Below are 19,486 nucleotides of genomic sequence, written 5' to 3' on the forward strand. Positions count from 1 at the left end.
CTGGAGCCTATCCCAGCTGTCTTCGGACGAGACGCGGGGTACACCCTGGACTGGTGGCCAGCCAATCACACATATAGACAAACAACCATTCACACTCACATTCATACCTATGGACAATTTGGAGTCGCCAATTAACCTAGCATGTTTTTGGAATGTGGGAGGAAACCGGAATACCCGGAGAAAACCCACACATGGGGCACGGGGAGAACATGCAAACATCACACAGAGATGGCCGAGGGTGGAATCGAACCCTGGTCCTCCTAGCTGTGAGGTCTGTGCGCTAACCACTCGACCGCCGTGCCGCCCCACTCGATCATAACTTAAAAAATATATATTCATTAATAAATCATAAATATGGCCTTTTATTAGTCCAAAAATATGCATATTTAAGCACGTTTTAAGTATTGTTTGCCTAATTTAAGCATCTTCATGCATAAAAATGGCTGGATTAAAAAAAATATAAGGCATTCAGAGGATGTATTCAAAGATGTTGTGATGGTAATCTACACTGGTCACTAGGGGTCAGTAATGTTACATTGAAGAGACAATTGCCACTGCAGGAAGAACAGAAACTGTAATAAAAAAAAAAGGAACAAGGAGCTCTCAATGCTAGCCTGTGTGAGTTGATATTAGGCATTCTTTATAATAATAATAATAATAATAATAATAATAATAATAATAATAATAATAATAATAATAATAATAATAATAATAATAATAATAATAATACATTTTATTTGTATAGCGCTTTTCAAAATACTCAAAGACACTTTACAGAAGAATGGAGTTGAATAAAGCAAGTAAACAGAGTAGAAGACACACCAAAATACAACATTCATTCGTTAATACACAGTTAAAACATGAGTAAAAGTGGAGCGGTGCACAGCAGTCAGATATAATTTTTTAATATAATTTATGTCTTAAAATGTCATATTCTATTATTTTGTCTACTATATTGAGTAAAAGCAGTGCAGGCATTACTATAGGGGTGTTATTTCATGTCTAGAGGGCTCTAGTAATGATTAAACAAGTATTACAAATGTCCTAAAGAAGTTTTTTTTATGATCCAACTACCAAACTATTCCGTTACTCCATAAAGAAGCCGACTTGGCAGAATTTCACTCATCACGGTCGGGTCTGGAATAAATGAACCGCAATGAAGGAGGGATAATTGCACAATGAAAGGGTGTCCAAATATTTTCCAGCGAGGACCTCATTGTGGGAAATGAAAGGATGCTACTTTGCCACTTTGATATTTTGTAAAGCAAAAGAAAGAATGACATCCCAGCTTTGTTAAATGCCTATTATTGGTATCAACCTTTGTATTTGACCTTTTTCCCATTTTTAATGCTTTATTTAATTATAATTTTTCAAATGTTTAAACTTTATTTTTATTTTTTTTTTTAAATGTTGTTCTTGCAATATTTTGACTTTATTCCTATAATAGTACAACTTTTCCCTCAAAAACGATGACTTATTTTGTTTCACATGATCCATCCAACCCCGCCTCTCGCCTGAAGTCAGCCGGGATAGGCTCCAGCACTGCCGCGACCCTTGTGACTGGTGGCTAGCCAATGGCAGGGCACAACAAACAACCATTCACACTCGCATTCATAACCATGGACAATTTGGACAAACCGGAGTACCCGGCGAAAACCCACCCACACACGCATGGGGAGAACATGCAAACTCCACACAGAGATGCCCAAGCGGAGATTCCAACCCAGGTCTTCTTTATTATGACTTATATATATATTAATATTTCAACTTCATGCTACTAAAATGTTATTTTTCCTCATAATGCAATGTTATTCTACTAAAATGACAACTTCTACCTCTCAATATTTTGACTTTATTCTTGTTACTGCTACTACTGCTATTTAGATTTTTGCCAAGATGTTTTTGTTAAATTCCATATTTATTTATTTTATTTATTTTATTTATTTTATTTATTTTATTTATTTTATTTATTTTATTTATTTTATTTATTTTATTTATTTTTTATTTTTTTTTAATTCCATATTTCAAATGTGCTGCAGGCCAATTAATAAACAGCCGTTAGATGTCAATGACCCCCGGGCCGCACTTTGGATATCCCTATATAATGAATGAATGTAGCCTGTCGTTCCAACTCCGTACAGTAGATGGCATCCGTTGCTTCTGGACATACGTCATAGCACCTGATAAGAAGACAGCGCCGGCTATTCAGGCCACTCGAGATTCAATTTTTCGCGACAGAAGAACGTTCTGTCGTATTTCTAAATATACTCTTATATATATATAATATACATTTTTTTTGACTGACTCTTTGTCTCCCACGGCGCTCATAAAAATGGCCAATTATGCAATTAGATTAATAATGCAAATTTGACGATAATGTCATTGAGCCGCCGCACGGCCACCCCGGAATCCAGACAATAGATTGTCCAGTCCTGTGGGAAAGGTGTGGGATACAAGCTTTGGGACACATCTAATCAATTCCTAATCAATCAGGGGCTGGGCTGAACCCTTTGCTCCCAATCAATCACAAATTGACAGAAAAAGCCACAAACACACTTTGAAAATGCGTGGAATGTCTTCCCAGAAGCTGACGTAGCTCCACAGTTTCCTGTCATATTCTGTCCACGTTGTGAGGCAGTGATGATGCTTTTCCATCATCCTAACAATGAAAAATGTCAGCGAGGGTTTTGTCTCTTCCACCGCTCCTGACCCCACATTGCTAGTAACTCAGCCACGGGGGTATTCGTTATTTTGGATTGCTAATGAAATCATGAAGAGTTACTTCCTGCCAATTTGCGATTGGCCAAAGGGTCTCCCCACGCAGGTCCTTTTTATTTCCATTGGTCCTCCAGCGCCTTACGTAATGTGCTTACTTCATATACACACAAAATGGCCACTTCAACACTCAGTGAATCAAGGATGCTGCTGATAGCACATTAGCGGGAGCTGAATGGCTGAAGGGAATATTTTAGGACGCTCAACATTCATCAGAGGCGGCATTTCAGCCTAGGATGCCTTTTCTACCCTCTCTCCTTCTCTCGCTCTATAACTCATAACTACTTGTCCTTGATGAGCTGAAAACAACAGCGGGATGTAAAGTGACCCCACACACTTGAAGTCGTGTGTGATTTATCACCTAGGTGCACGAGTGCTGCTGCTACAGCACAAGCACCCATGATGAAAGAAAGAGGAATCAAATAAAATGAGTAATCTCTCACAAGAGAGGACAGTCCTGTCGGGAGATGGTTGGCACGGAATACAGAAAGAAAAAGATTAGCTTTATTGATTGACCAACAAACACCAGTGTTTTACGCTAGCTAGAACTCAGACCACAGAGTATGGAATATTTCCCAGCAATGTTGTGGGAAGTGCGGTGTTGATGCACGTTACCTTCAACATGTCGTAAGGTTAGCGGGTTTGAAAAAGACGGTTTTCTTTATTTTTCTCAGGCTGCTTTGCCTCGGCGTCTCCCGGCACTTTGACCTTTGAACTCGGCTTCCTTGACTAATTTCGGGCGTACTGGCATGATGTTATTCGGGTCGTGGCTGAACTTGGATTTCAGTTAAAGTGTCCAATGAATGAGACCAGGGTTCAATTCCACCCTCGGTGATCTCTGTGTGGAGTTTGCATGTTCTCCCCGTGTTTCCTCCCACATTCCAAAAACATGCTAGGTTAATTGGCGACTCCAAATTGTCCATAGGTATGAATGTGAGTGTGAATGGTTGTTTGTCTATTTGTGCCCTGTGATTGGCTGGCGATCAGTCCAGGGTGTACCCCCCTCTCGCCTGAAGACAGCTGGGATAGGCTCCAGCACCCCCATGACCCTTGTGAGGATAAGCGGTAGAAAATGAATGAATGTCCAATTAATGTTGAAATATCCCAGAGATGCGTTGAAATCCATTCACCGACTGAGGATCGCACCAGCAACCATCAAGTTGGGAAACGACCACACAAGCACTACGGAACATACAGTATAACGTGTTATGTGTAAAATTAATTTCCACCAATAGAGGGCGACATTGAAATTTGCCATTCATTTTCAATTGAAGGGGCCGACGTGTAAAGCTCTGGTATCAGCAGATATTCAAATTCAGGTTCGTGATAAAATGAGGGTCAGTGCATGCATCCGTAGCTTAGAAAAAATAAAAGTCTCATATAAAGAACTAAATAAAAAGCAAAACAAGGCCTGGGGCCTCGCCTTGTTTATGTGTTTGACAGCCGGGAGGCGTGAGTTTGGCGTTACCGTGGCTAATGATGATGAAAACAAATGATCTTGACTGGAAGAGAAACCATTAACTTGCTCTGACTTTCAAAGTTGGAGCAGCGGGAGAGGAAGGAGATTGGAGAGTGCACGCCAAGGTTTTTCTCACTCTCTCATCAACTTTGCCGACCACCATGATGATGATGATGATGATGATGAAATAAGCGGCTACTGAAATATTAAACACACACTCCCACACTCTAAAGCAGACCGTGCCCCCCCGCTTACCCGCCACCCCTTTTTTAGTATTCCAGCGCGTATAGTGTGATCAATATTTTCCGTGTTTCCGACTCCCGGGTCGGCCGATCAAAAGGGCCGATAGCCTCGTTGCACCGCCGGCTACGCCTGAGCTTCGTTTCTGTTCCCTTTGTGTTCGCCCGTGCAGAAATGTCAAATATCTTAGGGAACGGCGGCCAAGATGCAACCTTTGTGTTTGCAGTGAAATCTCAGCGCCGAGCAGCACAACTAACTTCTTAACTTCAGTCTCATTGCATGTTGCTGCTTTAAAGCGGGGGTGTCCAAACTTCTTCCGGCAGCAAGAATGTAAACAGTGAAAAATGAGGACTTAAATGTAACCTACAGTAATCCAAGTGAATGTAACCTAAAAAAATATATAAAAACCAAGTCTCCTGCTTTGTGTGAGCAGGTGTCCTGCCAGGTGTGTGGAACTTGTGATGGAAGATCTGCGTGTTGTCCCGCCTCCCCCCCTCCGTTTGGAGTCCACTTACTGTAATCACCGGTGAGGAAGAGGGCCTCTGCAGCTGGAGCCCACTCCTGAAAGAACAGGCTGTTGTCGGGCCGCCGCTGCACGCCAAAGGTCCTGTAGCTCCGCGTGAACTGGTCAAAACCTCCCTCGGCCTCTTCCAGCTGGAAAAGCTGCTTCTGGAACAGCTCATACCTGCACCGCCATCACAGGACAGAAAGAAGAGGCATCATATGTTGGCTATCAATAATGAGGCTTGGGTACGGTTTACATATGATTACCAAACTGGGAGTTTTGGAACGGCTTAAACGTTAGCCGACCGTGTATGTAAGAAAAGAAAACCTGAAGAAAACAAAAACAAAGGAAACAAAGTCTTCTCCAGATAGATGGTGGACTTGCTTCAGTAGATTTTTCATCCAAACAGTAGTCATACCAAAATGTTGAGTTGCTGCTGGATGTTCACAGTATCCCAGTCATACTGTAAATATGTAAAAGGATGCTATTCTGCAGGTACACAGAAAAAAAAAGACCAGAAGGACGTCAACGTTGCCACAGAACAGAGTTAGTGGGGAAGGGGGGTTGCAATGGCAACAAAATATGAAATAAATGAGACTATAAAGACACCTTTATGCTTATTAAGTAAATGATTTAAAACAATACTTAAAGAATAATCAATGACGGAGTCATTTACTCTTACCATTCCGTGTTTTGAAGGCCACCACTCTTCATCCCATGTCTCAAGGCTTAAGTCCATGTTCTAAAAGTTGTTTTTCCCTTCTTTTCTCCTCCAAAGCTATTGACAAATGGCTGACATCTTGGCTATAATAACCGTAAACATCCCGTGTCTTGTACCGCGCTGTGTGTGTTTACCTGAGTCATAGTACTCCCATGGCGTCACCTCCGAAAATGAGAGTGATCAGCCAGAGCTAGCTCATCATGGCTGGTGCCATCAACTATTAATGTCATTTTTGCTAATTTACTGTTCGTTTTAAAAAATGGAAGAATGTAGAAGATAATTATCAAGGATATATCGCATATTTAAGCCAAGTTGGGGCGGCACGGCGGTCTAGTGGTTAGCGTGCAAACCTCACAGCTAGGAGACCAGGGTTCAATTCCACCCTCGGGCATCTCTGTGTGGAGTTTGCATGTTCTCCCCGTGCATGCGTGGGTTTTCTCCGGGTACTCCGGTTTCCTCCTCCCACATTCCAAAAACATGCTAGGTTAATTGGCCATTCCAAATTGTCCATAGGTATGAATGTGAGTGTGAATGGTTGTTTGTCTATATGTGCCCTGTGATTGGCTGGCCACCAGTCCAGGGTGTACCCCGCCTCTCGCCCGAAGACAGCTGGGATAGGCTCCAGCACCCTCGTGAGGAAAAAGCGGTAGAAAATGAATGAATGAATAAGCCAAGTTGATCAATGTCAGGGAGCCTTTCAAGGAGCTCTGTGTGTTCCTTAGTCGGGACGTTCCATTACTGAGTAGATGTTACTTGCACAATATCACCTTCAAGCACCTTAATTTAGCAGCAAAATGAGACACCGTTAGCTCCTTAGCGTCTCTTTGATGCAACCTCGTCTGCTTCCGTCCTGAATGTGCAATCGCATCCAAAAGAAACGACCCTCTGTCTTTTCACCTTTCAGCTGGGAAAGAAGGGCCGACGACTTCGCCATTTATCTCACTTAGGTTCCTGCAGCCAGCTGGTGTCCATAGCAGCCCCCATACACCACCCCCGCTGCCCCCCTCCCGGTACAGAAAGCCTCCTCTCGCCAGCCAGCTGAGTTAAGTGCAGCACTCTCTTCCCTGCAGCGTCCATGCCAAGCTTTCCACTGGCCCCCACCAATGCCCCTGGGCTACGGATGATGGGCTGAAGGAGATGCCATTTCTCAGCAGCTGCTCGCAAAGAAAATAAAAAAAATAAATGCCTTTTAAGACTGAAAAGCACAAAACTACTGTCAAAAAAAAAAAAAACACTGACATCAAGTGTGGCGCCCTTAGTGGTGTATTAATGGCCACTAATCTCTCCTAATACTACTATTCAAACAATGCGTTTCTTCTTCTACATTATGAATCCTGCATTTATTTCAGTATTCTGTAGTTACAAGGCCACACTGAAGCATTTCCTCATCGAGATGCAAAGAATAGAACGTTACTGTTTAATCAAATATAGCAGTGCTGGGGTTTTTTTTCCACCCTTGTCTCTCTCCCACTCCCCCCCCCCCCCCCCCCCCCCCCCCCCAGTACCGGTGGTGAATTCCTAATGCAAGGGAGTCAGTGTGAGAATTTAAAAGTTAATTACTTCTGCTCTTTTCTCTTGACCTAAAAGCATCCCGTTTCATGGTAACTTGTGAAATGAACGTGTAGGAATTAGGTGTGGAGATATCGAACTATAATAACCTATCATCAAACACCCTTTTGGACCTTATCACAGCTGTTCAGACAAGACATTGGTGTGAAACTCAAACTCATTTTATGTGCACATAATAATGCACATCCAATTCTTATTCGCTGTATTTAGTCTTTTTAGTAATATTTTTTTACACATATTTTGTATACTAAAATTTCTGACCCGGCAGTGGTTCAAAGTCGCTTCATTTAGCTCGGCATGCGCTTTAAAAAGTCATGCATGTCACGCTTGTCGTACTCATGTACAAAATTTGTTCTCAATCAGAAATCACTCCACACTCTTTATTGCTGGTTCTACCATATCTTACTTATTGTGTGGAAATATGGGCTAATAACTATAAAAGCAATCTTCACTCACTAAATGTACTGCAAAAAAGGGTCAGTAAGGATAATTCATAATGCCGCCTACAGAGAACATATTAACTCCTTATTTCTAAAATCACAAATACTTCAACGTACTGATATAGTTCATCTTCAAACAGCTAAAATAATGCATAAGGCAAAATAACCAATTACCTAAAAATGTCATCCAATACTTCTCTACAAGAGAGGAGAAATATAATGTCAGGGAAGAACTACATTTGAAACACTTCTATGCTAGGACTACGTTATGCTAGCCATAGCATTTCAGTATGGGGAATCAAACTATGGAATGGATTGAGTAAGGAAATCAAACAATGCACAACGATGAGCCAATTCAAGAAACAATACAAGCAGTTGATGTTGATGATGCTAAATCCAAGGATGAAGAGTCTTCAACCAGTCATGATGTGCTATATATATCACTATATTGACACGCACTATGGTACACATAAATGGTCATATCACCTTGTACATCGGTACGGGACAAAACATTACAAAATTCATTCATTCATTCATTTTCTACCGCTTTTTCCTCACGAGGGTCGCGGGGGGTGCTGGAGCCTATCCCAACTGTCTTCGGGCGTAAGGCGGGGTACACCCTGGACTGGTCACCAGCCAATCACAGGGCACATATAGACAAACAACCATTCACACTCACATTCATACCTATGGACAATTTGGAGTCGCCAATTAACCTAGCATGTTTTTGGAATGTGGGAGGAAACCGGAGTACCCGGAGAAAACCCACGCATGCACGGGGAGAACATGCAAACTCCACACAGAGATGCCCGAGGGTGGGATTGAACCCTGGTCTCTTAGCTGTGAGGTCTGCGCGCTAACCCCTAGACCACCGTGCCGCCCATTACAAAAATTAAAACAAAAAAAACAAACAAACAAACCATAAACTGTATTACGGAAAGCAGGAAGTGAACAAATGTAACAGTTACTGATTGTAAAAGTACCAGATAGAGGGGTAGGATTTAATAAGCTTTGCTTCTTCCTACTCCTTTTGGACATGTGGAACTGTGAACTGATTATGTGATGCACTTAATTGTAATCTGATGCATGTTCAAATGAAATAAAACCATTACCATGTACTATCAGATGAGTTTTCACATTTTGGAAGTAACAGCCTCTCTCCAATTATCGCCGACTCAAGGTAACGCGACGGTCTTTAAATTTCCCCAGCAGGGCTTCTGTAATGAGGCACCCGTTCACGTGCGGACAGATCCAAATTTAGACGGTATTCAGGTGTGTTGTGTTTCGCATGACTGATGTTGACAGCTTACGCTCAGCGGACTGGACATAATACCTGCAAGCAGTCCGGAGAAAACACCGGCGGTGCCTCGTCATCCCAGACGAGCTGAAGGCCCTCCACTAGGCCGGCGGCAAGGTGATGGTTAATGTCGTTTCATGGCTAACTGCGTTAATGAGGCTAAATGGAGAGCCGGACAACAGCAGAGAGCTTGACTGATGAAAGCAAAAATCCAACCGCAGCCTCCAGCTAATGATATTAAATCTTAAAGGGTCCCTGACATGATTGATCAACTTGACATAAATATGTTATATGTTGTTGGTAATTATGTTCCTCATGTTTGATTTCTGAAAGCAAATGGTGAATTAAAAAAAAAATTACATTTATAGTTGATGGCGCCAGCTTTGGCAGTTCAGTGTAATTTCCAGAAGTGATGCCATGGGAGTACTATGACGGAACAAACATGGCGCTGTAGACAGAGGATGTTGACAGGCATTATAGCCAAGATTTCAGCTCGGTGTCAATACTTTGAGGAGGAAGAAACAATTGGAGATGAAACAGAGAACTTTAACAACATGGACTTAAGCCTCAAGACATGGAGATAAAGATTAGTGGCCTTCAAAACACACAATGGTAAGTATAAATGACTCTGGAGTTGTTTATCCTTCAATATCTTAATCTTAATGAGCGCGAAGGAGTCTTCAAGGCTGATTTATTTATAATTTGCTGCCGTTGCAGCCACCTCTGTCCCCCACAGTAAAAACATCACATACAGTAAGAAATTGCTGTGAAAGCATATTTCTATAAGCTGTATATTGCTTCACAGCCTTGTCGCTATCATGGAATAGTGTTTAGAAGACATTATGTAAACAAGACATGACCTACTCTGTTCTCTGGCAACTTTTTTTTTTCCTGTGTAACGTAGTAATCTTTGAGTTCATAGTGTACTTTTAAGCCGAATGTTTCTTGTAAAGGTGTTCCTACAATCAGTGAAATCATCAGTGAAAGAACAGAAGTCAAGGTGGGCGTCCCTCTGCCTCTCCTTCTCTGCACTTGCTTCATCCATTTTCATCTTAAACCTTCCTCTTTTGGAAAAAAATCAACTTATAATATGACTGGGATATTATGAACATCCAGCAGCAACTCAACATTTTGGCATGAGTACTATATGGATGAAAGCTAACTAGTCATGGGTGACTATAAATGTAATTTTTGTATTTTTCCATTTGCTTTCAAAAATAGAACAATGTAGAACATAATTGCAAACAATATTTATCATATTTAAGCAAAGACGATTAATCATGTCAGTGGCCCTTTAACTTCCAGTATTTCAGCAATCGGGAGTCACTGTATCAATGTCAGTTTTGCTCTGAATAACCGACATCATTTCATAACCGCCTCAAAAGGTCTGCACAGAGCTCGCTGCTGTAATAAGCAGCATCCAAAACATCCCCGTGCTGCCTTTCATTGGGCGCAATTTGGGAGCTTCATGGCGCCGCGAGCTGCAAGACTCTCTGTAGCCTTACACCAGCAGACGGCTAAATAATGAAGCGTGTCAACAGAGCAGGGCACGGCGGGGCTGTAACCTGCGTGCAGCATTCGCACCGCTTCTCACAATCGATGCGATGCTCGCAGTCTGGTGACTGCGAGCATCCCCACCCCCCTCCGGGGAAGGCTAGCGCCGGCCGGCTGGAGCTGGTGAGGGGTGCCAAAGTTCAACAGACGTGCGTAGCCCTCAGCCGTGACACGGAGCTGAGATCTGAAGAGTCCGTCTGTGCGGTCATAGGTCGTTTTCTGATAAACCAGCTCGATTCTTGGCACGCTGCCGCCGGGCGAGAATACTCGGCGTGACGCCACAGCCTGAGATAACACATCCTATGTAAGAGTGTCTGGAGCTCAGGCTAGAGAACACTGTAGAGTGCTTCAAGAACCGCCACACAATGCAGACTAGTAACTACTCATAGAACAACTCATTAAACCATGTAACACCATGAAACAGGAACATGGTCGTATGCCAAAGGTTTGGGCACCCCTGACAATTTCCATCATTTTCATGACTAAATCAACCGATATTTGGATCTATTATTTGATTTTGATGTATCACATAACTCAGGGGTCTCAAACACGCGGACACTAGTTTGAGGCCCCCGCCTTGATATGAAAGTTTAATGTTAGTGCGGCCCGCGCAAGTTTGATATGGATGCTGTATGGTATCATGTACCCAGAAAAAATTATTACGTTTGATTCATGTTCATGTTAAAGGTTAAATAACTGTTAATAGTTATCCTCCCTATCCATGTGGAAGTGGTAAGTTTTTGGCTTTTTTAAGTTTAAAGGAAATAACTTGGAGGCTACCGTTTAGGTCGCTAGCTCTCTAGTTTGCGAGTTAGCATATGTCTCAAGACCCTGCAGTTGCGCAATATGTTGTAAATAAAAAGAGTATAAATGTGACTATAGTCGTGTTTTGTCATGTCTACAGGGCTCTAATAATGCTTTGTTCATTTTAATCTGAAAAAAATAATTTGTCTACCCACCAACTATATGTGATTTCTTAAGTTTCTATTATTTGCTGTTTTATTATTATTATTATATTTATTTATTACTGATTGATTGATTTTCTTTATTCTTGATTTGTTTATTTTCATCTTATTTTGTGTAGAAAAATAAAAAGTAAGATATTTGAGAACAGTGGAATGTTTTATCAGAGCTCTTCTTGGAGAAAATTGGAACCAAAGCGAAGTTTTTAAAATGTTTTTGTTTTTAATAAATGCGTTTTTTTTTTTTTTTGGAAAACCTGATGCGGCCCAGTCTCACCCAGACCTGAGGTCCAGTGGCCCCCAAGTAAATTGAGTTTGAGATCCCTGGTCTAAACACTCCAAAGTGCAGAGCTCACTGAGGCAATCACACTTAAACGTTGGGGTGTAATAATAATATAATGTTTTTGTCAGAAAAATAATAGCACAAGCTCTTTTTTTTTAAAGAGCAAAAAATGCAATGTAAGGAGAAAAATAAAATATACTAATAATACTTTTATAATTTTAGAACAGTGGAATGTTTTATCAGAGCTTTTATTGTAGAAAATCGGAACCAAAGCACTGAAAAAGTTTGTATATTTTTCTGTTTTTAATAAATGCGTTTTTTGTTTTGTTTTGAAAACCTGATGCGGCCCAGCCTTGCCCAGATCCTAGCTCCAGTGGCCCCCAGGTAAATTGAGTTTGAGACCCCTGACATGACACAGTATTTCAAAGGTGAAATGGGGTTTATTAATTAAAACAAGACATGCAATAGGCATCAGAGCAAAATTGGATAGGTGCAGAAATTTGGCCACCCCTGTTGTTTTCTTGATTTGAACACCTCTATCTCCCTAGCGCTGGTCAACTGGACCACAGCGTGGGTTTTGTGCGCTCATTAAGCCTGGCCTTTCAGTGACAGACACATTCAGTCATCTCATCAAAGGTATCTAAGGTGGCCAGTCGCAACTTGGTTCTCTCTGTGAAACTCTTGTGGCGACGGGCAACATGGGGTCAAATGAGCATCGCGGTTTACACAAAGGCTACAAAAAGCTGTCATTTTCCACTGTCTGGAACATAATGAGGTAATGGAAGAGCACAAACACAGTTATTCCTAAGGCCAGAAAAATATCAGAGGCAAGGGCGAAAGGATGGTGAAAACTGTCCAAGACAACCCACAGACTACTACCGAAGAACTACAACATCAACTTGGAGCCCGTTGGCTCAAGTAAGCAAAAGAACATTTGGACAAGCAAGCTTCATTTTGGAATAAAATGCTGAGGTGATGCATATTGCACATCTTGTCTTCATCCAATAAGCCTCATTTTGCTTGTGAAATACCACTGTGTCCATCAGTGATCATGTAAGATACGTAAAAGATAAGGGAACATGGTTTAAAAAAAAAAAAGTTTAAAATGCATAAATATGGTTAGAGCTTTTAAGAGTAGTAATAGTTCATGTTATACATATAAAATTTAGTTGTAAAAGAAAAAAAGACACCCTACTATTTTTTTAATATGTTTGTTTCTAAAATAACCAAATCTCCATTGTTGGCGTTTGGGTGTAATACCGCAAGGTCCACTAGGGGGTGCTAGCAGCGATGGTGGTATAGAGTAGGTGACAAAACGACAGAGGAAGAATAAATCCAGAGGGTGAATATATGACAAGTCATCGTGGATTGTCTTCCTTATTCTGTACCACAGGTTAGTACAAAGTATAGATAATTAATATTTTAACGGCTGTAAAGAGTTTAGAAAGTTGCTAGAGTAAACAGCTGACTGCTAAATGTTTGTTACAAAATGTGTTGTAGAGCATTTGAACATAAGCAAAATGGCTAATGCTAGCCAGCTTTAATGTACAGTTAATAGCATGAAGCAGGCTAATTGAAAAATGTGAAATGTGTCTGGAAACAAATTGGTAATTGTTGATGTAATCATCTTATGATATCTGAAATGTTGGTGGTATAGAGTAGGTGACAAAACGACAGAGGAAGAATAAATCCTGAGGGTGAATATACGTCAAGTCATCGTGGATTGTCCTCCTTATTCTGTACCACAGGATTTTCAAGGCATGCAACCCTCCAAATGAAATAATTCTCCAAATATCTACTGATTTATTCATGAAAATGATTGTCAGGGGTGGCCAAACAATGTAAACTGTAAACTGAATTCTTTGTAAATAAATAATTGGAAGCAGGGGCATAAAGCCCTCATTGGAGCATCACTAATTGTTACAAATGTAAACTCACTCCAAGTGAAATAGCGACCCGTGTTCAGCACACAGAAATCACTGCCGCCGCGGCGGGCAAACGGCTATCAATTCAACGTGCCCCAGTGGGATACAATTATTTGAGTTTCATCAGCGGGGGGGGGGGACGCGTTTGAGGCACGTCTCGAGCTCGGTGAAGCCTGGCAATCCCAAGCTGGGTCTGTGATGGAACTGACACTTCTTATCTCAATGCAAGGCTGGAGCCTGGCACCCATGCTGCAAACGCCGAGCGGGCGGTCGCTTACCTGCCATTTTCACAGATGACAGACTAATGAAAAGCATGTGGCCTTTAATTTGAGGTCTTGTTCCTGAGACTGAGCAGACATGACTGCGTTGTTTTGTTATTACTACGCAGACATCTCAGTAATTACTCGTTTTTTAATTAACACACAGCAGGAAGGAGCAGTTGTACATGTCCTACAGATAGTCTTTGCACCTCAGCAACTAACAAACCACTAAAACCAAAATGTTACATGGCTGCAAATGACATCAGTGGCGCCCGCTATGGGTTGCAGTCAAAGTGTTTTGGAAGACATGCTAGCATAAAGATCAGACCAGTTATCAATTCTCGACACGATGGCGGCTACGTTTTTCAACCAATCTCGCTCAACTTTTACATGCATGTGCTTGTCAGTCCCCTAAAAGTGTGTGCCAAATTTGGCGGCGATTGGTCTAAACCAGGGGTCTCAAACACACGGCCCGCGGGCCAAATGTGGCCCACAGGACACTAGTTTGAGGCCCCCGCCTTGATATGAAAGTTTAATGTTAGTGCGGCCCGCACAAGTTTGATATGGATGCTGTATGGTATCATGTACCCAGAAAAAATGATTACGTTTGATTCATGTTCATGTTAAAGGTTAAATAACTGTTAATAGTTATCCTCCCTATCCGTGTGGATGTGGTAAGTTTTTGGCTATTTAAGTTTAAAGGAAATAACTTGAAGGCTACCGTTTTGGTCGTTAGCTCTCTAGTTTGCGAGTTAGCATGTGTCTCAAGACCCTGCAGTTGCGCAATATGTTGTAAATAAAATATTATGAAAATATTATATTTATGTATTTATTACTGATTGATTGATTTTCTTCATTCTTGATTTGTTCTTCTTGATTCTTTGATTTATTTTTCATCTCATTTTGTGTAAAAAAAATAAAAAGTAAGATATTTGAGAACAGTGGAATGTTTTATCAGAGCTCTTCTTGTAGAAAATTGGAACCAAAGCGAAGTTTTTAAAATGTTTTTGTTTTTAATAAATGCGTTTTTTTTTTTTTTTTGGGAAAACCTGATGCGGCCCAGTCTCACCCAGACCTGAGGTCCAGTGGCCCCCAAGTAAATTGAGTTTGAGATCCCTGGTCTAAACACTCCAAAGTGCAGAGCTCACTGAGGCAATCACACTTAAACGTTGGGGTGTAATAATAATATAATGTTTTTGTCGGAAAAATAATAGCACAAGCTCTTTTTTTTTTTTAAAGAGCAAAAAATGCAATGTAAGGAGAAAAATAAAATATACGAATAATACGCTCTGTCAATGCTAACACAACATTGACATGCAGGCTGTTTTTTTTCTTGAAATATTAAAAAAAATTGTTTTTATGTGTGATTTAAAAGAAGTCAAAGTGGTCCCCACATCTTACGTTTTTTCAAATATGCGGCCCTGAGCGGAAAAGTTAGGACACCCCTGTGATGCCCCATAGACTTACTATGGCAACAGTCCTTCTTGCGTAAAAGACACTTCCTCCTATTTAAACCACTATGCTCACACAGCATAGACTGTGACTGTCATAGACTGACTAGTTACATTTCCAAAATCCTTAACCCCTAACAAAAGTTCTTAAAACAAATGATCATCAAGGCGCTAGTAGGAAGAAATGCAACTTTTCCACCATTAAACCTGCTATACGGGCAGGATGTGTTCAACACCGACTAATTATGGCATTGAACGTTCCTCTGTTCAGCTTTGTTTTCACCTCAGCTAGTAATCAAAATACAGTACGCACAGAATACGACACCATAACTTTTCACTGCAGCCTCCTTCTCTTGTGGTCATATCGCGTAACAACGGGAAAACGAGAAGACATCTGGCAACACTGCGAGTACCTCGCAGTTAAAAGGTCATCCTGTAGCGCTGGAAACAACACGTTGACTGTCATTTGCTTTAAATAGTCACGGTTATTCCGGTCTGTGGGTGATCTAATGTCGTCAACGTGCATCTGATAAGACGTCCAGCATTATTCTAACAGCAGCAGATGTGATTACAACTAGATCGTTATCTGGACAATATACTATAAATCCAATAACATTAGAAATAGGGCTACACGGCGGGGGAGTGGTTAGCACATAGGCCTCACAGCTAGGGGGCCCGAGTTCAATTCCACCCTCGGCCATCTCTGTGGAGTTTGCATGTTCTCCCACATGCTAGGTTAATTGGCGACTCCAAATTGTCCATAGGTATGGATGTGAGTGTGAATGGTCGTTTGTCTATATGTGCCCTGTGATTGGCTGGCGACCAGTCCAGGGTGTACCCCGCCTCTCGCCCGAAGACAGCTGGGATAGGCTCCAGCACCCCCGCCACCCTCGTGAGGATAAGCGGTAGAAAATGAATGAATGAATGAACATTATAAATAGCTTTGATAACTGATAATGAAAAAGAAACGCTTTAATGAGGCGAAACTACCTGTGCTGTGTGGGTGGGCAAATCAAGCGCCCCTTTGCCTCCTGCCTGTCACTTCCCCTGAACTGACTTGTAACAAATGCTCCGCAATTAGTGGTAAAAAAACAAAAAACAAAACATGGAGCACACAAAAAACCTTATCAGCCAATTGCATCGCTGCAGCATTTGAAAAGTGCCTCCATGGCGGCACACGGGCTGCTCGGCGTATGTACCCGTATACAGTGCACCTAGCTGGTCCTCAGCAGGTGTCTCCCTCTGCTCTGTACTCTGTTTCTCCTGATTGCAATGATGTGGTCGTAGTAATATCATTATATTTGATCAGGACCACCAATAGGTACACATGTTCAAATCCCAATTTGTTCCAGTCCTTCTTACTTACAGGTGTTCAGAAACTACCCTACTACCCTCCTGGTAGTCCGGTTTCCTCCCACATTCCAAAAACATGCTAGGTTAATTGGCAACTCCAAATTGTCCATAGGTATGAATGTGAGTGTGAATGGTTGTTTGTCTATATGTGCCCTGTGATTGGCTGGCGACCCAGTGAAGGTGCTGTCTGTCATGGTGATTAGGCAGAACGACAAATGTCATTCAGTTTAATCCATAATTGTGAAAAATACATATATTTGTTGTACAATCTATCAGTAACATATAAATATATGTTATTGGGTGAAAAGGCGTAATTTAGAGCCAATGAGGAATATGACCTTGAAAAACAGTAGCATGCTCCTGTCAATAGAGGATCTTTGATTAGTGTAAATATTGCTTGTGTTGCCATTTGGTGAGGTAAAACTGTGAATGTATGTCAGGTGATTGCACTGACATTACTCAGGTTACAGACTATTCAACTATTTAGATGAATAAAACTGACGTGGAGTGTCACGTACCATGTATGCACGTCAAATGACGTAGCACTGACGTCACCGCGTCTTCTGACAAATGAGCGTTGTCTCCAACTGTCAAACAGCACGTTGGCGAGTGTATTTCAGGGTCGTTCTCTCCCGTTTAATCACACAAGGACAAACCTTCATCGCTTAAGCAAGCGGTAGGTGGACACCAAGGAGCAATGATGTCAAACAAAACGTCACACGTAAACACAGAGAAGTTTTTGAGTGCTGCTAACTTTGTTTTTGTCAAGTGGTTGTGCAGTTTGCTATCACGGAACGGCACGTCAGAGCAAAGTTCACCTTCGTGCACAACATTCGGCGATTAATTTTGCTTTAAATCTCTATCTGGGAAGCATTTACCTCCTCTGGAAGTCCTTCTCGTAAGGCTTGAGGTATGGGTCCATTTGAAGGAGAGTCTTGAAATGAGGAATGGTAACATTATACTCCTGGTCCGCCATGGTTTTCCTTCCCGAGACGAAAGCAATCGAGCACCGAGCGCGGTTCCTTCCCTTTAAGGACTCACGCCGCGGTGGACAAAGAGCAGGAGTGTCCCGAGTGGAACGATTGTTATCGGACGTGACTTTTGTGCAAAGTCCGCCCCATTTCATCAGGCGGCTGTGTTTACTGTGTGGGCCGAGCCGAGCCGATCGTAATCGAATATAGCCGAGTGCGACTGTGACGCCTTGCCAGCTGAGGTCAAAGGACGACGACTATGGTGATAGTTTACATCCACTAATCATTATTATAAGAAGTAGTACCAATAATAAAATGAATGAATGATGAATTTTGAATATTATCAATCAAACTTTATTTGTAGAGCACTTTTCATACATAAAATGTAGCACAAAGTGCTTTACATAAAAAAAAAAACAAGACACACACACACATATGATGCTTGTTTGCCTGAGTACAGAGGAACCTGGTCAGGTCATAATTATTAATTATATTAATAAATACTCCTGGCATAAAATATCCCAAACTACAAATGCACAAACACCACAACTAATGTAAATTAAAAATGTGTCTTTTTGGCATTTGCAGTATTTTTCTTTTCTATTTGTGTTTGATCTTGCATGAATTTGTCGCATTTTCCCATTGCATTTGTTTTACAGAGTATGTGTAGTGTTGCTTTTGGGTAATTTTATTGTACACATCTTTACCTTTAATTGTTATCTAAATCTTTAAACATGTGTTCTGCAAACAAAGACGTTTCTTTCTTCATTCTTCCCCTGCACCGTGGATGTTTTTGCACCCTAATTTGATAGGCTTTACCCCAGACTACCTCACATCAGAGACAGAGCCAACTTAATGGACTGGAGGGGGAAAAAAAAGACAAAAACATAACCTTGCAATGGAGTTGATTAAATGGAATGAAGAATCGGCGCGTCTCTTAAACGTGTCGTCCTTGTCACTAAATGAAGGTTTGACCAGCGCAGGTCACAAAGTGAACGTCATTGGAAGTTACCATCTGTTTGGAATAGATGAGACGCGGGTAACGTCCAGCCGTGAAGGTTATGTCAATAGTCTGTTGTGCGCTGCGAAAGAACAAACCTGAACAAGGGCATGAAGGAAAAACACACGCCAGAAGTAAACTTGGTATATTTACACGGCATCCACATCAGCGGCTTTCCAAGCAGTGTTTTTCCCAATGAATATTGTTCAAATTCTTAATGATGTGACCCCAAAGGCGTTTTCTGTTGTTTTTTGTGCGTTGACCAATTTTAAGGGCGTGCTGGAGTAGAATCCAAATCCAATCCAAGCGATGTTGCATAATGCCTCCTAAAAGGCTCTTCAAAGCAGACGTGCTGGCATGACAACATTGGAATCAAACCCTCTCCCCTCCTACTTGCGTGTTCACCCACATTTCACCCCGAGAAAAATGTGTTTCCATTCCCCGTAGACGTCGCAGCTACAATAATGTATTCATTCTGAGGAACTTCCATCTCGTCTGAAGCCTCAGCTGAAAACATTCCAAGTCGCTCGTAAACCTCACATCCCGACACAACAACAATCCTGTTTTGTTTGGGAAAGACACAAAATGAGATAGGCGTCGCCATGGAAATGTCACCACGCGACTTTTAAAAGAAGTCGAGGCAAACTCGCGTCTCATTTACTCTTAATTGATGTGGGCACGCAAGCATGGCGCTCGCACACGTGGCACGCCTAATGAAAAA

The 19,486-nt window shown here is 41.6% G+C and overlaps 1 protein-coding gene across 1 annotated transcript in view; it reads right to left on the reverse strand.

The window, feature by feature from the left end:
• gbe1b (glucan (1,4-alpha-), branching enzyme 1b) overlaps positions 1–17,906 on the reverse strand; it is a 94,666-nt gene extending 76,760 nt beyond the window's left edge. The window contains exons 1-2 of the mRNA XM_058079408.1: positions 17,673–17,906; positions 4,990–5,159 (exon numbers count right to left, since the gene is read on the reverse strand). Of these exons, the coding sequence (XP_057935391.1) occupies positions 4,990–5,159; positions 17,673–17,770 (268 nt within the window). The 5' untranslated portion in view covers positions 17,771–17,906. The remainder of the gene's footprint in view (positions 1–4,989; positions 5,160–17,672) is intronic.
• Positions 17,907–19,486: the final 1,580 nt, after the last annotated feature.

The sequence above is a fragment of the Doryrhamphus excisus genome, chromosome 8 (assembly GCF_030265055.1).
Source record: "Doryrhamphus excisus isolate RoL2022-K1 chromosome 8, RoL_Dexc_1.0, whole genome shotgun sequence".
NCBI classification, from domain to species: Eukaryota; Metazoa; Chordata; class Actinopteri; order Syngnathiformes; family Syngnathidae; genus Doryrhamphus; species Doryrhamphus excisus.